Raw genomic sequence first — 19783 nt, 5'->3', positions numbered from 1 at the left:
CTCATTCTTTTATAAAAACTTCTAAATTCTCTTCTGATACATCTTTTAACGACAAGCATAGGACAGAATTGACAGCCATCTGTAACTGACTAGATCCACGGTAACACTGGATGTGCCTTAGCCTCTCTCAGGCTCACCCCAACCCATGACAGGGGGAGGTGAGGACATCAAGGACACTGATGCAGCATCCTGCTTCTGCTGATAATGCGCACTAACCACCACCCTGTAGCAGCCTTGCAGTCTTCACAATGTCTGCCTTCGGGAGGTAACTGCCGTGCATCCACAGCCTCCCAACCAAAAAGAATGCTATTTGTAGTGCAAAGCTAGCCAGGCTCCTATTGCTGCTATTGCAGCAAGCCCCACCTCCTTGACTCAGGACAGGCAAGGCTCAGCTGCTCACTCCCACCTACCTAAATCAACACATACTCACAATGGACTGAAGACAGAAAGAGTAAAAGTAAGATGTGGGTCAGCCGTATTAAACTCAGTCGAAATACAAATATAATTACAATGACATTTCTTCATTCAACTGTTTTAATCGACAAACAGACATGAAAAGCGTGGTTACCACTATCCTTTCTACAGCAATGTGAAACTTACAATGTGCTGGTGATTCCAACAAGATTGCAGATAAAAGAACTGAAAAATCAGAAAAAGTACTGAAGAGACTAAAGACAGTTTATATACATCCACTCCAAATGTTACCCTGAAGTGGGTCTATATCACATTCTCAAATAGGCATTCCGTTGAACGCCTCCTCATCGACATGTAGTCAGTGAAGTCACTAAACCGCGAACGTTTAAATCAGTGATTTCTTTCCCTGGGAAAGAAATCACTTGCCCATCCTTATTACTTTGCCGTTTTCTCCACTGTAGTGCGATCTCGGAGTTGGTATATTTAGTTGGGGGTGGTGTGGGGGGGTGCAGCCCCCCACTTTATGTTTAAGTGGTGTATGTGTGTGTTTTGAGGGCAAGCAATTTCTTTCCCAGGGAAAGAAATTGCTGTTTTGAATGTTCGCAGTTTAGCGACCTCGCTGACTACATGTCAATGAAGAGGCGTTCGATGGAACGTCTCTTCGAGGATTTAATATAGACCCCCCCCTGAAGTATGACCATCATACCTATCAGAGGGTTCATGTAGTTTCAGAAAAAAATTTGTATACAAACAGTCTATTACATGCAAAAATGTTAAGTACTTTCATCCCAATATATAGGACTTCATCAGAACAATTCTATTACATCACCATCTTCTTAACTATAGAGATTATTTACCAAGTAATTAAATAATTAAACATCTAATCATGTTTGTTAAAGAAATGCAAACAACTTTCTTAGAAGACATAAAAAACCTAATCAACACAAAAACTATTTGTGTTACAACTAAAAACTCAAGTTCTAGAAAACTCATTATAAAATATCTAAAAAAAAACAAAACAAAAAAAAAATGAAATCACTCGATTCAAATAATTCTCTAAATGCTAAAATAAATAAAACAACATATCACAACTTGACAGGCTCATCTTCAAAATATCATAAATATCTTCATAAAACCTCCTCCCCAGTTTACATTTGTTTTTTTAACACAGAATGAGTGACATGTATTGCAAACTGCTATCTCTCTCTCTCTCTATATATATATATATATATATATATATATATATATATATATATACATACACACGTGTATATGTATATACACACACACACACACACACACACACACACACACACACACACACACATATAAAACCAATTTATTAATCCAAAAAGGTTGGAGACTTTTTAGATTTCTCTTTGGAGTTTCCAAAGATTCTACTGAATATTGTTATCGTGTACATATGTTTGACAGACAAGGTAAAGAGTTATTGAAGTTTATTATTAAATTTAAAGTTTCCAGAATCACCAGATTGTTAGATAAAGTTGAAGTGTTAAACGATTCCATTCTACAGGATTTTCTCTTTGATTTTCACAAGAATTTTTATGATAATGTATTTAAAGTAAGTTGAAGAACACGTCCAATGAGGAACAGAGAACACAAGAAGTTAAGGGATGAAAGAGAATATATGGAAGGGACAGCATACCCCCTTAAGGCTTTTAAAAAAAAGCTACACAAGTTTGAGGGAGGTAGTTGATTTGCATATTTCAGACACTAATTCAGGTCTCGACCACCCAATAAATGAGGGTATTACAGTTATGGGTGGGAGTAACCATTCAGGTCAGTTGAATATGGTTTGGACCCTTTAGGATTCCCTCTGCTCCCGAGGAAGTCTGAGAGGTTGAGGAGCACATACTCACTGCAGCCCATCTTACCCTCTGATAGGCACTCTTATGAAATGACCAACAGTCACATAGGTCGGGGAGGATAGGAGAGAAACCACAAGCCAGGGGAAACAAACAGGGAGAAGGGAATATACCTGGCAAGGGAGCTATTAAATGCATCTGGCAAGGGAGCTATTAAATGCATCCGTAAAGGAAGCTATTAAATGCATCTGGAAAGAGAGATATTAAATGCATCTGAACACATTTTTCACACACACAAAGTCAGAATTTTAACACAAAGAATTTCATATTTTTAATTATAGTAATTTGACAACTGATAAAAATGTCTTTACCCCCTTCGAGAAGAGATTTAAATTTGTTCCCATGAGAAGGACCAATACTTCTGATGTTTTATTGGATTTAAAATTATACGTTAGAAAATTAAACTAATCTTTGTTAAACACTAATGCAAGTGGCTTATTAAATACTAACATTTTTAGAAAAAGAAGCTGCACAACACTCCTTTAAATAAGACCATCTCACTTGTTGAGAAAGCTTGTGAGAACGACTTCTACTCAATTTTTAAAGAGAAACAAAAAAAGCTTTTTTTCAGTTTAACACAGGAAGAGCGTAAACATTTGGATACTTTAACCCAGGACAACTCTCTCAGAATCATGAAGCCAGATAAAGGTGGAGGGTTTCTAATAGCTAGCCAGATATACTAAGGGGTCTATATCGCTTCAGCGAAAGGCATTTTCAGTTTGCTTACATCAACAGGAATGTTTAAACTGAGATTGCGGTACAGTGAGGATCGGGAAATTTCCCCTTTCCACACTGTAGTGCAATCTCAGAGTTGGTAAATAAAATTAGCAGGGGGTGGGGGTGCAGCCCCCAAGAGCAGATTTCGATGAATGACATTTCCGATGAAATGCCATTCACTGAACCGTCACTTAGCTGAAGTGATATACACCCAGACTATGTTCATAAGATTTTTGATGTTACAGGATGATACTACATTTACACACCAATTTCCAGAAACAAAATTAATATTCTTACAGAAAATTTGATTTACACCTACAAGAAGCTTTGGCCCAGGGCTTGATAACATTAGATACAACGAACTTTTTATCGAACACCCCCTTGATTCCAGCCTTGTTTGTAATACCTAAAACTCAAACATATGGTATATCCCCCTTACAGATTAAATGCATCAAGACAACCCCGGGCTGTTTGTACTGAAAGGAAAATGAAGAACATCCTGAGTAAATGCCTTCGTGTTCTTAAAAATTTATGGAATTTTTTGAGGAAAATGAATCCCGAATTGCATGACGAAAGTTGTGAAGACTGGTAGAGAAGGGTGAAGGTTGCCAGCCTAGCCAGATAGAATTATCAAATTCTATCATTTGTAAATATTAATGTAAACTACAGGCTTGTTGTCTTAAATGTAAAGAAATACTGTTACATGTGGAACTGTAAATAAATGTGACAATGGTGCACTCTACTGACCAAAGTAAAGCATGTGGTGACCCACTGAAATAGACACTGGTTCAGAAAAGTCTAGATGAAGAAATTCTTTCTATTGTTTTAAGCAAGAGTTAAATTGCTAAATTTAAACATGCAAACGTATTTTTATTGCTCTGCTCCTGACCAGCTGCAAAATAACAAAAGGAGGTGTAAAAGAATGTAGATGCATTTTCTGTTGGCTTGGGAACACCAGGAAAGTGTAAAAGAAATGATGTAATATTGATCAGAACTGCAGTTTCTATTTAAACAGAAAGAATCAGAAGGCATTAAGCATTTTTGTCGTGATCATCCACTCACAGCACTGCCTCTTGCTCACATGTAAGTTATCTTAGACTTGTGTTTTCTTTTGGAGATAGCTAGAAACTAGAAACTAGTGTTTTTCTGTGATGTCAGAACTGTACTACTGAATTATTTTAAGTATTTCTGTGCGATCTCTGAACTCTTGACTAGCACTGACTGTGTAGTGGAAAGTATTGTCTTGTGGTTTTAATTGTTTATTATTAAATATTTTAAAACATTTTAACTGTGTCTGGTTTGTGTGGAGATAAGTTAAGCTCTTAGAGTACATTGCATGTATATAAGGATCCTGTACCAAGTCACTCTTCTTCTTCTTCTTCTGGCTTTTCCCGGTAAGGGGTCACCACAGCGGATCACCTGTCCACTCATGATTGGCAGTTAAGTTTTACAGTGTCGAGTTGCCATCCCAGCGCCCAACCTTCCGCAGAAGGCACACACTCATACCTACTCACACCTAGGGCCAATTTAGTGTGTCCAATCCACCTGCAGCATGTCTTTGGGATGTGGGAGGAAATCGGAGCACGCGGAGGAAACCCACGCGACCACAGGGAGGACATGCAGATTCCACACAGAAGGCACCCCAGCTGAGAATCGAACTGGAGAACCTCTTGCTGTGAGGTGACAATGCTAACCACTGCACCACTGTGGCCGCCCCTGTACCAACTCACTCTAATAAGCCTTAAGACTGTTTAATCATACTACCAATTGGATAATTATATTGCACAATAATAATTGGACATTCTTTTAAGGGCCTTTGAGTAGCTGATAAACTTTAGTGGGTGGTGGCAGCTGATACTACCATATAGTCTGGGAGAAAGGGGCACAGCTAAAGAACCTGTGCCACCCTTCCCCAGGAGTGTCTGTGTGGTTGTATAAACTCTTATCTCAAAAAGCGTGTGTGTGTGTGTGTGTGTGTGTGTGTGTGTGTGTGTGTGTGTGTGTGTGTCAGCTACTTGGGCAGTGACACAAAGCACTTGTTGGACAGAGGGGGTGCTAGAGGTTTTAGCTTTCCCACGAGGTTGAGATCTGGACCCTATAGCTGTGCCAGTGGGGAGTCTTATTGGGGACCTGGAGAGCAAGGAAGCGACCAGCCCCAGACTGACTATGATCTCTGTTTGCCAAGAGAAATTGCACCTTGCTGTATTTGTTATCCTTTCCTCGTATATGAGACGCCCTCTCTGGTGTTAGTGGTGAGGAATGAGGCTCCTTCATTACTGGGCCAGGGCACGGGTGTCACAAAAGTATTAGTTTATTCACTGTCAATGTTATTGATCTTTTACCACATGATGTTGGTTTGAAATATTTCCAGGAGGTAATTATTAATTTCCAGCTTTTGGATGGCAAAAAGTGAGACTTAAGGATTTTGATGGAGATGGTTTTGCAGAACAATTTTTTGTTCTTTGAGCGGGAACTTTACCAGCTTTTGGATGCCAAAGAAGTGAGCCTCATTACGGATTTGATGGAGATAGCTTTGGAGAATAACTTGTTCTTTGAGGGGGAATTTTACAGACAGGTTAAAGGGGTTATTATGGGGGCAGCTTGTGTCCACATTTATGCTAACCTAATTATGCTGACGTGGGAAAAGGCCAATGTTTTGTGATCCCCTACCAACAATGGTGGAACCTGCATTGCAGATACCTGGATTACACACTTACTATATGGAAAGACGATGCAAAAGTTAAAGATCTGTTTTTTTGGATTATATAGCAGAGACTACTCATTTTTTAAAGATTTACATACAAATATTCTTTTCGGTCTTCACATTTTTTAGAAGTAAACTTAGCGGTTCAGGGTGATACCTTTGTTTCATCTATTTATAGAAAAGGTAAATGTTTCAGTTGTTATACCTGCACTACAGAAGTTGTCATTTATTGTACTGCAAGAAGAATTTAGTTAAGGGACAATTTATCAGAGCAGCCAAAATGGTTTCTAAAGAGGATGACTTTAGGTCAGAGTGGAACATTATGTCTGGGATGTTTTTGGAAAGGGAATACCCTAGTGATTTAGTCACTGATATACAGATTGAAGTGGTAATACACGAAGGGGTGCTCAACATATTTTTTTTATTAGGAAATTCTGTACTGAACGATGAACAGGTAATTTCCACTGTTGCAACATATAATTACATGAATTCAGTACTATAACATATAATGATATTGGTCCATTAGTTATGAACATTATCAGGAACAACTGGTCTGTTCTTAGAATAGATAGTGACATTTACAAAAAAAGTTGGAGAAGCCCCACAGTTTGTGTACAAGGTTGATAAAAACATTAAAAGTATTTTAGAGAATAACAAGGTAGGAGGGGAAGAGAAAAACTAAAGGGTACCACATTCTGGAACCACTAAGTGTGGGAAATGTAACTATTCTCAGTTTATTCTCGACAAAGAGACAATAAAATGGAGGAATTATTATGGTACCCAAATCAATTTTGTGAAAGGTAATTGAGATACAAGAGGTTTAATATATATGGTAGTTTGCAATACATGTCAGTCCTCCTACATTGGTAAAACCGAATGTAAACTGGGTAGAAGAATCTACAAACATATTTAAGATATTAGACAGGAAAATACTAATAATGCTCTGCACAAACACTCCCGGGTATACGATGGTTTCACTAAAGTTGGGTTTGGTATACTGAAAAAAAAAGCCTCTGATCTCAGAGGTGCACAGTCGGAAGCCAGGACAGAGTACAGGAAATTAGTCTGACCAATCAGATTGGAAGCCACATCTCCCCCAGGGCTTAATGACTATTTCTACACAGTTCTGAAGATGAGGGCTGCCAAGTTGTGATATGCCATTTTAATGTTAAAATTTAGAGATTTCTTTGAATCAAGGGTGATACAAGAGCTTTTTATTTTTTGGTTATTTTATAATCAGCTTTTCAGAACTTAATTTTTTATTAAAAACAGAAATTGTTTTTGTGTGTTGCTTAGGTTTTTTATGTCTTCTAAGAAAAGTTGTAGGTGTTTTTTTTTTTTTAAAAAACTTGATTAGATGTTTAATTATCTAATTACTTGGTAACTAAATGTATGTATTTAAGAAAATGGTGTAATAGAACTGTTCTCATGAAGTCCTACATACTGGGACGAAAGAGCTTAACATTTTTAGATGTAATAAACTGGTTTTATACAAGTTGCTTTTTCTCCAGTCTGCTGCTATTGTCCCACCCACCCCCGAGACTACATGAACCCTCTGATTATATTCTTGGTTGTTTAAAGGGCTGGACAGTATACACACAAGACTTCTGGATGTCACTCATACCTCGCAACCTCTAAGTGCAAGAAATCTACACAAAGTCTAAAATAAAAAGGGGGTAAAAAAAGGAACACACTAACTACTGGCTATATATTAATAGGGTAAAATTTTAACTACTGCTCTTTTGTGTTAGCATGCATTTTTCTGAAAAACAAAGTCTAAAATACAAATGTATGTCATTATTTAGTGACTTCTGTCCTCAGTAATTTGCCAGAAAACCACAAATTTTATGAGGAATGGACCAAAAATATGAGGCAAAATCTGGACAACTGACCGGTATGATGACAGTAACATTTAACCCCTACAGGAATGTGTGAAAGGCATCACAGAAGCATTTGCATGCTTCAAAGAACTCTAAAATAACCAACATGGAAAAATCTTTTGACACAACAGATTTGCAAACAATGAAACGGGCGCAATTTCACAACTAAGTGACTGGGGGTAAGAATTCAGAGACAGCACGTTTTCAGAAAGAAAGACCAAAGAAAACATACAGTATTTTTTTCTGATGTGGTGTGAGGTAAGTTCAAATACAAAAGCAGCACTCAAAAATACTGGAGGCAAAAATACGGCATTTCTCAGGGATGAAAGCAGAAATAAGCAAGCTTCCAATTACCTAGACCGAGCCTAAGATCCAACAGGTAGGAGAATAGCTGACTGCGGGAGAAAAGAGATAGTCTCTCTGCTGTGAAGGTCTGTTTCTACATGTTCCATTATTTTGGCTTTTGAACACAGTGACAATATAAACACAGCAATCATTGTCCGGCATTACACAGAACATGCATGTTGGTCCTCCATCGGCCTATGACCTAGGGGTGAGCAATCTCATTTAGGCATAACTGAAGGCCTAGGTACGTGGGGGTGAGCCATCTCATTTAGGCATAACTGAAGGCCTAGGTACCTGGGGGTGAGCCATCTCATTTAGGCATAACTGAAGGCCTAGGTACCTGGGGGTGAGCCATCTCATTTAGGCATAACTGAAGGCCTAAGTACCTGGGGGTGAGCCATCTCATTTAGGCATAACTGAAGGCCTAAGTACCTGGGGGTGAGCCATCTCATTTAGGCATAACTGAAGGCCTAGGTACCTGGGGGTGAGCCATCTCATTTAGGCATAACTGAAGGCCTAGGTACCTGGGGGTGAGCCATCTCATTTAGGCATAACTGAAGGCCTAGGTACCTGGCGGTGACCCATCTCATTTAGGCATAATTGAAGTGCAAGGCTGTCACAGATTTCCAACTAGTGTTTCAGAATCAAAGACAAGTGCCACTAACTGTTAGAAAATGAAATTGAGAGAATCATTTCATCAGGTAAATTTTAAAACAGAGTTTTAAAAGATGACGTTCTGATAAAAAAGGACAGGGCAAAATTAGTTCTTACATGAATTTTCTGATCAGTCTTAATTTTCAGAGCTACAACCCAGAAAACAGTACTCCCAAGCAGGGTAAAATTCAAGCACCTTATTAAACATACCTCAGAGGCCCTGTCTCCAAACTGCACCAGCACCTTGGTTCTATAATCAGGAATAATGCTCAATGGATTGTTGGACAGAATAATCTTTTCCAAACACGGCAATCCTCCTACATGCTTGATTTCTTCTATCTGAAGAAAAGAAAACAAGAAAAATATTATTTGAGCACTTTGTGACTAGGAAGTAATACATACCAATTTATACAGATGGCAATACTCCTGCTTCAGCATTGAAATTGTGGTCTTGCATTGTGACATTTTCTGGCATTTTTATTACCTGCTTTATCACATTTGGAGTCATGGGGAAACACAGAAGGATGCAAGATATGAAATAATTACAGGAGGCATGAACACTCACAGGCATTCTTGTAGACACCCAGGGCTGCATGAGCACTTTTAATTCACCTACTTGCATCTCTCAGGGAGACTGAATGATGTCCAGGTGGGAAGAAGAAATCAGCTCAAGGTGTGAACTACGCACGGTCAGCAGAACTATGAAGAACCCAGAAACGACCCAAATCAATGAGCTCGCCTACTATAAGGGGAAGTTTTGTGTCTGCTATGATTTTTCACAAGCAGCAGCACCTTAAAAAGATATTAACATCTTGAAAATGTACCTGGACTTTAGAGACAGACCTACCTCCTCAGGAATTACATGTACTCTAGATGAAAAAACAAACTTTATATTTTGAAACAAAAATAATTTATGATCTGCTTGTTTTGCACCTGTCATTCCAAAAAATAATGTTATATCTATCGCAGTCCACCCTGATAAATGGGTTAAAACGTTCACAAAAGTACTCTAACTTGAAAAAAATAAACATACTGCCACTTTTGTTACAGATTAAACAAGGGAGCAGCATTTTGTTAAAAGCTAATCCAGTTCACTTTTCCCAGAGGCCACAAACTTTCAAATCAGTCAGAATCACAAAATACCTTCTTCTATAAATCTGTATCTATTCATAGATCATCTCAGTTGTAAAACGATGTACCTCAACATTATTCTTAGGAAATCATGACTGGGACTTCTGAATTTCTCACCATACACATTCATAACTCTCATCTTTTTTCTGTCACTTATCACACTTACCTTTCTCATTCATGTTAAGACATCAGAACATTTAACTTTCGTGCCCCACATCCTGTACAGCAGAGACACGATCAAAAGTCCCTGCCTCACATGCATTTCTATAATAAACTCAGCATCTCTTTGGCTGCATTTTTATGAATCTCCTAATGCTGTCAAGCACTGAAGAACACAACTTTAAGTGTGACCTGCTGACAAAGTCTGTAATCCTTACTGATAGGAGGCAATGGGGGTGGGGATGATTTAAGAAGGGTTTAAGTACGGACTGGGTTACTTAATAAGGCCCAAACACAGGCAGGACATCATCATCCAGCTAGCCTTTTTCCCCACTTTTCTACAAGGAAAACAAAGGTAATCCAGAAAGATTGAGTCAGGTCTATCCCACCTGTGACCTAAAGGGTGATAGGACTAACAAGAAAAACAGTACACAGAGTCCAGATCAAATCATTTTAGCTAGCAGATCTAGATTCTCTCTCTCTGATACCCTCCTGTGGGAGGAATAAAGACACTGTGTTAAAGTTTCAAGTAGTTTATTCAGTTAAGCAGGTAGAGATGGACAGGTGTTCTTGTTCTACCACATTACATTTAACAGGTTAGTTACTTAAAGCCACTTACAGACAATGGTGGGAGGGTCCAGGGGAGCTGATTGGTGGAAAATCTGGGAGATGGAAAACAAGGAGCTAAACTGACAGGTTTAGTCCCTTTTGAATATTCCCGAAAGGCCAATGAGGGTTTACCAGCTCAGCAGCCTGTGGAGCCTCATTTTATTTAAAAGTTTTTATTTTTAAGTGTCAACACATCATGGGCGACCATGTTTTTACATTGGATCAGGGTGTGACATTAAGTGTCTCTACCCTTCTCGATTCAATGCCACTGTCTCACAACTTCTTCAATGGTAATTTCTGACTGTTGTAGGGCCTTCTCCATGCAATCCATCCACTGCTTCACTGGTCATCCTTGTTTCCTGTTGCAGTCTGCCAGTCCCTTCCAAATCTTCACTGTCTGTCTTCTGCTTTTCTTGCACACGTGCTTGAGCCACTGTAATCTATGACCTGGTCTACAAATGCATCTACAGAAGTCCTCACTTCATCTGTCCCACAACGTGCATTCAACCACCCATCTCAGGTGCATAATCTCTATCATCTCTAGCTTCCTCAACTGCTTTGTCTTCACTGCCCACGATTTGGTACCATAAAGTAGTACTGGTCACACCACTGTTTTGTACACTTTACTTTCAGCCTCTTTGGCATTCTTCTGTAAAACACTACCCCAGTTACTCTTGTGCCAGTTGCTTGCAGCCCCTCAGATTTTACCTTTGACCTCCTCATTCAGACTTCCCTTCTCCTCACACCAACTGCCCATCACAGAAACCTGAAGCTGCTAACATGTTCCACTGTTTTCCCATCTTTCTCAGTTTTTAGCTTCTTCTGATCCCCCCCTGCTGCCATGACAATTGTCTTGTCTGCACTCTGTTTCTTCCTATGTGCTTTCAATTTTGCATTCTATTCCCCTATTTGCTGAAGTTCTGTCTGTACTGCCACATCGCCTGTATACAACAGTTTTGCTGATCTGTCCCCTTCCACATGTTTGCTTATGTAGTGCATCACCAGTATGAACAGCAGTGGGCTGACAGCTGAACCTTGATACACACCCACTCCCACTGAGGACCTCTCTGTGAGACCAAACAATGTTTGTACTTTTTGTCATTAAGTCCTCATCTATAGCCTGCACTCATTCTACAATGTTTCCAGAAATTCAAGCCATCCCAGGACTACCCAAATCAGCTTCTTTGGGATCTTGCCATCTTGTCCAGGTCTAGGAATGCCTAGCTGGACTCTTTTTTCATGTCTAGACTTTTCCTTAACTACCTCTCTCACGACGAACATTGGGTCAGTTGTGCTGCACCCTAATCAGAGTCGGAGCCGCTCATCTCTTACCTTACTTTCTTTCTACTTTGTGTACTTACTTTCGACTGGATGGCTAATGGCCAGTTTGATATATCGAGTGAAGGAAGTGCAACAATATCCCCTGTTCAGGAGCAGAATGGTAATTGCATGACAAAGTGAAAACTTAAAGATGCCCAGTGGCAGTTTCCACCTTTTTTTTTTGGCCATTTAGGGGGTTTAGGAGGAGGGACTTTCAATTCAATTCAAGAAGGACTACAAAGAACACTTAGAACAAAGGCATCCAATCTAGCTACTACTCTGTCTGCTGCTAGATAACTTCAAATTATACTGTAAAGCAAGGTCTGATCTAAACACAAATGAGGGTGATTAGCAATAGAAAAGAAGCAGGCTTTACACAGAAGGAAACCAAACTGACAATGAGTCACAGATTTCCCATTATATGTCAATGGCATGGGAAATCACTGTTACTTCCTTATGTCTGGCATGAGTCACAGAAATGAGACTTGAAATGCTTTATGGGAAAGAGAAAGGCTTGAAGGAGAAGAAGATCACGTTGAGATAGCAAGCCCCATCGGTAGCCATGTTGTGGTAAACTAGCTAAAATTACTAATAAAGCATTTAGAGTCAATTTTAGGTGTTAAAATAGGTCTGGAAACAAAGATAGACTGAAATAAACATATTTTTTTAGTTGTAGGGTGGAGTGTTCCTTTAAAGGGCTGGACAGTATACACACAAGACTTCTGGATGTCACTCATACCTCGCAACCTCTAAGTGCAAGAAATCTACACAAAGTCTAAAATAAAAAGGGGGTAAAAAAAGGAACACACTAACTACTGGCTATATATTAATAGGGTAAAATTTTAACTACTGCTCTTTTGTGTTAGCATGCATTTTTCTGAAAAACAAAGTCTAAAATACAAATGTATGTCATTATTTAGTGACTTCTGTCCTCAGTAATTTGCCAGAAAACCACAAATTTTATGAGGAATGGACCAAAAATATGAGGCAAAATCTGGACAACTGACCGGTATGATGACAGTAACATTTAACCCCTACAGGAATGTGAGAAAGGCATCACAGAAGCATTTGCATGCTTCAAAGAACTCTAAAATAACCAACATGGAAAAATCTTTTGACACAACAGATTTGCAAACAATGAAACGGGCGCAATTTCACAACTAAGTGACTGGGGGTAAGAATTCAGAGACAGCACGTTTTCAGAAAGAAAGACCAAATAAAACATACAGTATTTTTTTCTGATGTGGTGTGAGGTAAGTTCAAATACAAAAGCAGCACTCAAAAATACTGGAGGCAAAAATACGGCATTTCTCAGGGATGAAAGCAGAAATAAGCAAGCTTCCAATTACCTAGACCGAGCCTAAGATCCAACAGGTAGGAGAATAGCTGACTGCGGGAGAAAAGAGATAGTCTCTCTGCTGTGAAGGTCTGTTTCTACATGTTCCATTATTTTGGCTTTTGAACACAGTGACAATATAAACACAGCAATCATTGTCCGGCATTACACAGAACATGCATGTTGGTCCTCCATCGGCCTATGACCTAGGGGTGAGCAATCTCATTTAGGCATAACTGAAGGCCTAGGTACGTGGGGGTGAGCCATCTCATTTAGGCATAACTGAAGGCCTAGGTACCTGGGGGTGAGCCATCTCATTTAGGCATAACTGAAGGCCTAGGTACCTGGGGGTGAGCCATCTCATTTAGGCATAACTGAAGGCCTAAGTACCTGGGGGTGAGCCATCTCATTTAGGCATAACTGAAGGCCTAAGTACCTGGGGGTGAGCCATCTCATTTAGGCATAACTGAAGGCCTAGGAACCTGGGGGGTGAGCCATCTCATTTAGGAATGAAAGGCCTAGGTACCTGAGGGTGAGCCACCTCATTTAGGCATAACTGAAGGCCTAGGTACCTGGGGGTGAGCCATCTCATTTAGGCATAACTGAAGGCCTAGGTACCTGGGGGTGAGCCATCTCATTTAGGCATAACTGAAGGCCTAGGTACCTGGGGGTGAGCCATCTCATTTAGGCATAACTGAAGGCCTAGGTACCTGGCGGTGACCCATCTCATTTAGGCATAATTGAAGTGCAAGGCTGTCACAGATTTCCAACTAGTGTTTCAGAATCAAAGACAAGTGCCACTAACTGTTAGAAAATGAAATTGAGAGAATCATTTCATCAGGTAAATTTTAAAACAGAGTTTTAAAAGATGACGTTCTGATAAAAAAGGACAGGGCAAAATTAGTTCTTACATGAATTTTCTGATCCGTCTTAATTTTCAGAGCTACAACCCAGAAAACAGTACTCCCAAGCAGGGTAAAATTCAAGCACCTTATTAAACATACCTCAGAGGCCCTGTCTCCAAACTGCACCAGCACCTTGGTTCTATAATCAGGAATAATGCTCAATGGATTGTTGGACAGAATAATCTTTTCCAAACACGGCAATCCTCCTACATGCTTGATTTCTTCTATCTGAAGAAAAGAAAACAAGAAAAATATTATTTGAGCACTTTGTGACTAGGAAGTAATACATACCAATTTATACAGATGGCAATACTCCTGCTTCAGTACGTGAAATTCGTGTCTTGCATTGTGACATTTTCTGTCATTTTTATTACCTGCTTTATCACATTTAGAGTCATGGGGAAACACAGAAGGATGCAAGATATGAAATAATTACAGGAGGCATGAACACTCACAGGCATTCTTGTAGACACCCAGGGCTGCATGAGCACTTTTAATTCACCTACTTGCATCTCTCAGGGAGACTGAATGATGTCCAGGTGGGAAGAAGAAATCAGCGCAAGGTGTGAACTACGCACGGTCAGCAGAACTATGAAGAACCCAGAAACGACCCAAATCAATGAGCTCGCCTACTATAAGGGGAAGTTTTGTGTCTGCTATGATTTTTCACAAGCAGCAGCACCTTAAAAAGATATTAACATCTTGAAAATGTACCTGGACTTTAGAGACAGACCTACCTCCTCAGGAATTACATGTACTCTAGATGAAAACAAACTTTATATTTTGAAACAAAAATAATTTATGATCTGCTTGTTTTGCACCTGTCATTCCAAAAAATAATGTTATATCTATCGCAGTCCACCCTGATAAATGGGTTAAAACGTTCACAAAAGTACTCTAACTTGAAAAAAATAAACATACTGCCACTTTTGTTACAGATTAAACAAGGGAGCAGCATTTTGTTAAAAGCTAATCCAGTTCACTTTTCCCAGAGGCCACAAACTTTCAAATCAGTCAGAATCACAAAATACCTTCTTCTATAAATCTGTATCTATTCATAGATCATCTCAGTTGTAAAACGATGTACCTCAACATTATTCTTAGGAAATCATGACTGGGACTTCTGAATTTCTCACCATACACATTCATAACTCTCATCTTTTTTCTGTCACTTATCACACTTACCTTTCTCATTCATGTTAAGACATCAGAACATTTAACTCGTGCCCCACATCCTGTACAGCAGAGACACGTACTTAAAAGTCCCTGCCTCACATGCATTTCTATAATAAACTCAGCATCTCTTTGGCTGCATTTTTTTATGAATCTCCTAATGCTGTCAAGCACTGAAGAACACAACTTTAAGTGTGACCTGCTGACAAAGTCTGTAATCCTTACTGATAGGAGGCAATGGGGGTGGGGATGATTTAAGAAGGGTTTAAGTACCGGACTGGGTTACTTAATAAGGCCCAAACACAGGCAGGACATCATCATCAGCCTTTTTCCCCCACTTTTCTACAAGGAAAACAAAGGTAATCCAGAAAGATTGAGTCAGGTCTATCCCACCTGTGACCTAAAGGGTGATAGGACTAACAAGAAAAACAGTACACAGAGTCCAGATCAAATCATTTTAGCTAGCAGATCTACGAGATTCTCTCTCTCTCTGATACCCTCCCTGTGGGAGGAATAAAGACACTGTGTTAAAGTTTCAAGTAGTTTATTCAGTTAAGCAGGTAGAGATGGACAGGTGTTCTTGTTCTACCACATTACATTTAACAGGTTAGTTACTTAAAGCCACTTACAGACAATGGTGGGAGGGTCCAGGGGAGCTGATTGGTGGAAAATCTGGGAGATGGAAAAACAAGGAGCTAAACTGACAGGTTTAGTCCCTTTTTTGAATATTCCCGAAAGGCCAATGAGGGTTTACCAGCTCAGCAGCCTGTGGAGCCTCATTTTTATTTAAAAGTTTTTTATTTTTAAGTGTCAACACATCATGGGCGACCATGTTTTTACATTGGATCAGGGTGTGACATTAAGTGTCTCTACCCTTCTCGATTCAATGCCACTGTCTCACCTTCTTCAATGGTAATTTCTGACTGTTGTAGGGCCTTCTCCCATGCAATCCATCCACTGCTTCACTGGTCATCCTTGTTTCCTGTTGCAGTCTGCCAGTCCCTTCCAAATCTTCACTGTCTGTCTTCTGCTTTTCTTGCACACGTGCTTGAGCCACTGTAATCTATGACCTGGTCTACAAATGCATCTACAGAAGTCCTCACTTCATCTGTCCCACAACGTGCATTCAACCACCCATCTCAGGTGCATAATCTCTAACATCTCTAGCTTCCTCAACTGCTTTGTCTTCACTGCCCACGATTTGGTACCATAAAGTAGTACTGGTCACACCACTGTTTTGTACACTTTACTTTCAGCCTCTTTGGCATTCTTCTGTAAAACACTACCCCAGTTACTCTTGTGCCAGTTGCTTGCAGCCCCTCAGATTTTACCTTTGACCTCCTCATTCAGACTTCCCTTCTCCTCAACTGCCCATCACAGAAACCTGAAGCTGCTAACATGTTCCACTGTTTTCCCATCTTTCTCAGTTTTTAGCTTCTTCTGATCCCCCCCTGCTGCCATGACAATTGTCTTGTCTGCACTCTGTTTCTTCCTATGTGCTTTCAATTTTGCATTCTATTCCCCTATTTGCTGAAGTTCTGTCTGTACTGCCACATCGCCTGTATACAACAGTTTTGCTGATCTGTCCCCTTCCACATGTTTGCTTATGTAGTGCATCACCAGTATGAACAGCAGTGGGCTGACAGCTGAACCTTGATACACACCCACTCCCACTGAGGACCTCTCTGTGAGACCAAACAATGTTTGTACTTTTTGTCATTAAGTCCTCATCCATAGCCTGCACTCATTCTACAATGTTTCCAGAAATTCAAGCCATCCCAGGACTACCCAAATCAGCTTCTTTGGGATCTTGCCATCTTGTCCAGGTCTAGGAATGCCTAGCTGGACTCTTTTCTCATGTCTAGAATTTTCCTTAACTACCTCTCTCACGACGAACATTGGGTCAGTTGTGCTGCACCCTAATCAGAGTCGGAGCCGCTCATCTCTTACCTTACTTTCTTCTACTTTGTGTACTCGACTGGATGGCTAATGGCCAGTTTGATATATCGAGTGAAGGAAGTGCAACAATATCCCCTGTTCAGGAGCAGAATGGTAATTGCATGACAAAGTGAAAACTTAAGATGTTGAAGAAAACTGTCTTCAGTATCAGCACTGTAACATGCCCATCTTGAGAGATATTATTTATATTGCTAATTATACTACTGAACATTTTTCATATTTTTGTAAGTATCTCAATAAATGTGCAATTACAGAGGAATTTCCTGTTGTCATGTGAAAGCTTATGTCTGGTTAACAAAAATATTTTAATATATAGTTAGGTTGTAGACTTTTCAAGATATGATTTTTTTTGAGTTTAGAAAATATATAACTTGAGTGCATTATAATATTGATGAGTCTTTCGGCTTTTCTCAGTTAGGGGTCGGCACAGCGGAACTTCAGTCCGCTAATGATTGGCAGTGGATTTTTATGTTGCCAGCCCAACACCCAACCTTCAAGGAAGGCACACCCATTCAGGCATGCACCTACCTGCATGTCTTTAAACATCACTCGCCTGTGGGGAGGACATGCAGATGCCACACAGAAGGAGCACCAGCCGAGAATCGAATGGGAGAACCTCTTGCTGTGAGGCAACAAAGCTAACTGCTGTACCACTGCGACCCCCGAGTGCATTATAATATATTACAGTATTTACAGAAACTACAATATCCTCACTATAAAGAATATTTCTTACTGATAAAATTGCTATTTGTACAATTTTAACAGATTTTGCTGTTCACAAAATATTTACATTTGCTTATCTTAGGCTTAAGTTTATTTTTCAGAAAATACTTTGGAATACAAGACGTATGTAGGCTGCTACAGGTGTGACATTCCACACCACATAAAGCACCCTAATACACCAAATACAACTTGACCCCATTTCAGTACCTACTTTCCTCCATGTACTACTACATACAAGTAAAAAAAGGATTTAGGGTGCCATTTCAATACTATTCAGTTTTCTTAGGGAACACTATGTTGGATTCACACGGCATCTCATCAAACCTTTTTCTAGGAAACTATCTCCTTAGACCTTACATTCTACTGGCCATCTGAAGAGCTGAAGGAAGGGACATAAATCTTCCCATCCTCTCTGGATCTAAAAAAGAAAAGAATGGGAATAGAACCCTAGCCCTCAAAGACAAACAACCTCTGTCATACCTTTGAGGAATACAAAATCAGCAAATTCCAAGTGTCCTGTCAGGAAGGCTTGGGCTCTAAGCAGTGCTCTTTCTTGGAAAGACCCAAGACCTCCAAGATGTGGCCATCCAGGACAATGCTAAAATCCCACTGAGCCTTCAGAAATGGCCTGGAGCACAGGACAAACTGATACATTAAGCCAACACAGATATTTAAGTCAGAAAAGCAAGACATGAGATAGAGTAAACAGCCTTCTGTCAGGGATCACTGTGGACAGGGCATTACTATCCAATGCTTAAGGGCCATCTTTATTCTAGAAATAGCCTTCTTTGGGGGGGGGGGGGATGGCCTGGTTGAAAAAAAGATGGGCCCAAAGAAGGGTCATAAAGTGTCTCTATTCTGATCGGGCTTTGCTTCCTCTTTAGGATCTCTGGGTTCCTAATGCAGAAGTCCCTCAGCCATGTATACTACACATGCACGTGCCTGAGGTTACTGCTTTAGCTATAATATCAACACAGAATTACAAAGGGTCATATAAGAGCCCACTGTGACAGCCATAATCAGAATCCTGTTCAGCTCTTCCCTTAGCCCACAAAACAAGGAGGAATTAAACATTTTCCAGTAAATGATCCACAAATGTGGGCTGGAACTTAGGCTGGTGAAACAGTTCCCAGCAGAGAAAAGGCTTTTGCCACCCTGTCCATTTCTTTAGATTCCATGTCAGACAACAAGATGACAAAATGCTGTTGACTCCAGCCCTCATTCTGAACTGAAACAATCACAAAGGAGCCTATTCAGGATCTCACTCCACTCAGTGTGAAGAAAGATGCACACTGCTTGGAAAGGGGTATAAAATGGTTAGACTAATGTGCTTGATGTTCTTTTCTGCTGTCAATCTTCTGCTTTCATGTACTACGCTGTTCATTTTTCCTTTAGCATATACCGCAACCTAACAAATGCTTGAGATCACTCTTGATTTCCTGTAGTCTGCCATCTTTTATCTGTTCCCTTTTACTTACAGCGGAACTATCAGCGACATGACAGTCAACTTACATACATGGCAGATAAGCTATCAGATTACATACAAAAGGCAGCACACATCCAAAAGAAGTCAGAAAAAACAGTTTACTTAAAAAAAAAATAGTAACATACAGTTTTTTCAATGAACAATGTCACTAGAGAAACAATGTACTAGAGCAGTTGGACTAAGTGAACATTTTTGTCAGGGAACTTAATTTCCCAAGGGTTCATGTAGGGTTCAAAAGCTCCAATATACTTAGCTATGCTAGCAGAGTAAAAGGAAGCATTCATTTATTTTTGGGTACACCAACCAACAGAAAAGTGTGTACCATCTGCAAAAACAAAATGCTTAAAATGCATTAAATATTTCAGTGTTTGGCATCCTACTT

At 39.8% G+C, this 19783-nt stretch overlaps 1 protein-coding gene across 1 annotated transcript in view; it reads right to left on the bottom strand.

Annotated features, from left to right (window-relative positions):
- The window catches only part of NISCH (nischarin), a 1490316-nt gene that overhangs the window by 613359 nt on the left and 857174 nt on the right, over nt 1–19783 (bottom strand). Inside the window, exon 11 of the mRNA XM_044078886.1 lies at nt 14160–14288. Coding sequence (XP_043934821.1) covers nt 14160–14288 — 129 coding nt within the window. The remainder of the gene's footprint in view (nt 1–14159; nt 14289–19783) is intronic.

The sequence above is a fragment of the Protopterus annectens genome, chromosome 7.part1 (genome assembly GCF_019279795.1).
Source record: "Protopterus annectens isolate FY-2018-M chromosome 7.part1, PAN1.0, whole genome shotgun sequence".
Classification (NCBI taxonomy): Eukaryota; Metazoa; Chordata; order Ceratodontiformes; family Protopteridae; genus Protopterus; species Protopterus annectens.
The sequence above is the reverse complement of the archived record's forward strand: the minus strand, read 5'-3'. Positions and strand labels throughout refer to the sequence as shown.